Source organism: Micropterus salmoides, unplaced genomic scaffold (genome assembly GCF_014851395.1).
Source record: "Micropterus salmoides isolate LMB-PRFRI ecotype aquatic unplaced genomic scaffold, ASM1485139v1 Ms_hic_scaffold_18, whole genome shotgun sequence".
Taxonomy (NCBI): Eukaryota; Metazoa; Chordata; class Actinopteri; order Centrarchiformes; family Centrarchidae; genus Micropterus; species Micropterus salmoides.
Genome location: NW_024040928.1, coordinates 30594430 through 30597372, shown reverse-complemented (window position 1 = coordinate 30597372; position 2943 = coordinate 30594430). Strand labels below are relative to the sequence as shown.

At 46.9% G+C, this 2943-nt stretch overlaps 1 protein-coding gene across 1 annotated transcript; it reads left to right on the top strand.

Annotated features, from left to right (window-relative positions):
• Window positions 1-1592: 1592 nt before the first annotated feature.
• LOC119909431 (cbp/p300-interacting transactivator 2-like) lies at window positions 1593-2943 on the top strand (the record flags this gene model as incomplete). Its single annotated transcript, XM_038727680.1, is given in 2 exon segments — window positions 1593-1743; window positions 2066-2943. A coding segment is annotated over 1 exon segment (630 nt). The 5' UTR covers window positions 1593-1743; window positions 2066-2127.

Below are 2943 nucleotides of genomic sequence, written 5' to 3'. Positions count from 1 at the left end.
CTAGTGTTTTCATTTACTTCACAAATAGATGTAGAACTTCTAGGTTCTCACATTTCCCTTTTTTAACCTCACTTCTAGTGGAAATAAAAATACTATCCCATTTCTACTACTGCCTGTGTCCGTTTGGTTAAAATGATGAACTGGAATTTCACTTTGTGATTAACCAACCAAACTGAAATATATACATATATATGTGTTCATTTAGAACAAGCTGTAAAATAATCCCCCTAAAATAATCAGCACCGTATTGCGGATGAGGGATTTGTGAGTCCCTGTGATCATGGCAGCTGTGTTGCTCCTTTTCAGGAGGGAGATCTAGGAGAGGATGCCGGCGAGCGTCTGGTGAGCGAGGCTTGACCCACGGGGCTCAGCAACATGATGGATCTCCTGGGCGCCTTCCTTAGGAGGTATTCTGCTTAGGCCTAATTGGGAGGAGACCCAAAAGGTAGACCCAGAACTCGCTGAAGGGCCATATCTCCTATGGCCTGGGAACACCTTTGGATCCCCCAGGAGGAACTGGAAAGTTAATACCCTGCTTAGCTTGCTGCCACTGTGACCCGACCCCACATAAGTGGACGAAAATGGATGGATGGACAAGCTGAAACCAAAAAACGGGAAAACCTTATTTTTCAACTTTTCAAAACAACGTATAAATATAATTACCATTAAAATACCAATCTAACGTTTAAATTTAAACGTCTTCTGCTGGCTGGGAACACGGAAATGCTCACTGTGTACAATAAAGAAGCCTTGAAATCTTACCAAAAAGCCACTACGGCTCGTGTCAAAACTAAATATATAAAATGTTTTATCAGCGGCGTTATTGTTAGCGGGTTTCAGCTGGTTGTTGAGACTCTGCGATGAAAAAGATATATAAAATAGTTTTATATCAATGTACCAACTCTATAGAAGGAAAATGAGTGTGTAAATGTGTGAGTCGCAGCAGCCTAGTCTCATCATACAGTCTCTTCCTGTTTGGATGTTTTATCTCTTAATCATCAGACCGAAAAATAAACCAAAACGGCAACCTGGGATTCATGAGATTTAAATCACTGAAGCATTTTTCGGTGTTTTTCATTTTAGAGCAGTTTGTGTCTGTCCTTGTGGAAATGCCAAGAGACACACCAGGGGAGTAAGCTGAGGAGAGAGAGAAGAGAATAGTGGAGTAAGGAAGGAAGAATGAAAGTAGTGGAGGAGGGTGGCAGTGATTTGTAGAGGAAAAGTGGGAATGTTTGCAGGCTATTCTCTGATCTGGAGATAAGAGCTCAGAGAGGAAGAGATGAAGGTTTGAAGCCTCATCCATGTGTGCAGGACGGTCCCAAATCTGGGATCTGTAACAAAATACATGACTTTAAGAGTCACTTTCTGTCTCCATCAAAGAGAAATAAATCCAAAAAAGCAACTTGTGAAGTGATCCAGGTGATCCTGCTCCCATCCTGTCTTGCTGTTTAATCACATCAGAATACATCATGTCGCCTCCGGTGCGTATCTCGCCCTCCCTTCCTCTCTCCGCTTGGCTGGATGACATCAGAGCATCACATCACTTTTTTTTTATGTGATCAATACGCATGCGTGATATCGAACAGATGCTTTGGGGGGGTGGAAGCGGGCTGATCGCGTCGAGTTTCACAACACTCAGAGGACTGAAGTGACAAGTGCGAAGGAGCGAATTTGGAGAAGACGTCAGTGTTTCCAATGCAGTGCGACTTTTGGAGGACATGTAGGCAACTTTGTTTTTGGACGGTGGGTGTCAGTTTCATACAGGATTAAGGAAGTCTATTTTTGAAATTGCATAAATTGTCTGTCTGGTCATCACGCAGCCCATTGAAAGCACGCATGTGTATTTCATGTCAAATTAGTTAAACATGTATCATGTCTACAAATAAGTTACAGCGTGGTCATTTCATTTCAGATGTTGCATTATGTGGTTCTAATAGGTAATATTATCTATCCATTCTGGAGAGAAAGCTACTTACTCCTGCAGCAGTGAGGGGCACTTTATGAAGAGGGGGGCTGTTGGTGATCAGAGTGAGACAAATTCTCTTCCCTTTCTCCCATATGGCAGTGAACGTCACTTCAGGTCTGTTCTCACGGATCTTTTAACAGCTGACGGAGCCTGTGAATATCATGATGACCCATGCTGGTGAACTCGCCGCCCTGCCCCGCACCGCCTACCGCGACCCAGCGCACACACAGCTGGGTAAAGGACAGTCCTCGACCTCACTTCACCTGCAGCGGCCGCTGCAGCTCGAATATGACGGACTCACGATGGGGCACCTCGGAGTGACCGATGTTGCGCATTCAGTCGGGAGCGCGCATGTGAACATGGGGAACAGTAACGTAGTCTGTCACGGAGTGCGCATCTATTCCCACTTTCCAGGCCCCGGCTGCGCAGCGGCGTCACAACTGTCGGCCAGCAGACACCTGCAGAAACTGAACACGCAGTATCGGAATCACGGGCAACCGGCATTCCGTCACCAGGATCACATGAACGAGCCACAGACTGTTAACTACCCCGAGCGGTTTGGAGACGGCAGCGACTCGGCGCACTCCGGTGCGTCTGAACGGTCTCCGGCGGCACTCCAGGAACACGTCCCCGGAATAGACTCTGACCTGGTGGACGAGGAGGTTCTGATGGGTCTGGTGATAGAGTTCGGTCTGGACCGTGTGAAGGAGCTACCGGAGCTGTGGCTCGGACGCAACGAGTTCGAGTTGGTGGCGGACTTTGTGTGCAAACAGCAAACCAGAGTGAGCTGAGTCAAGAGAGGAAGTTCGTTTCAGGACCTGTGGCTGAAGCTACGGCAGAGCGCAGTCTGTGGGGTTCCTGCTCTACTGCCGGAGCGAGGACTTCTGATTACAGTGATGATATCCAAATCCACTGATCATCCATCTCTTGAACCCTGCCTTTATTTCTTATGTCACATAGCTACTTCATGCCTCAGC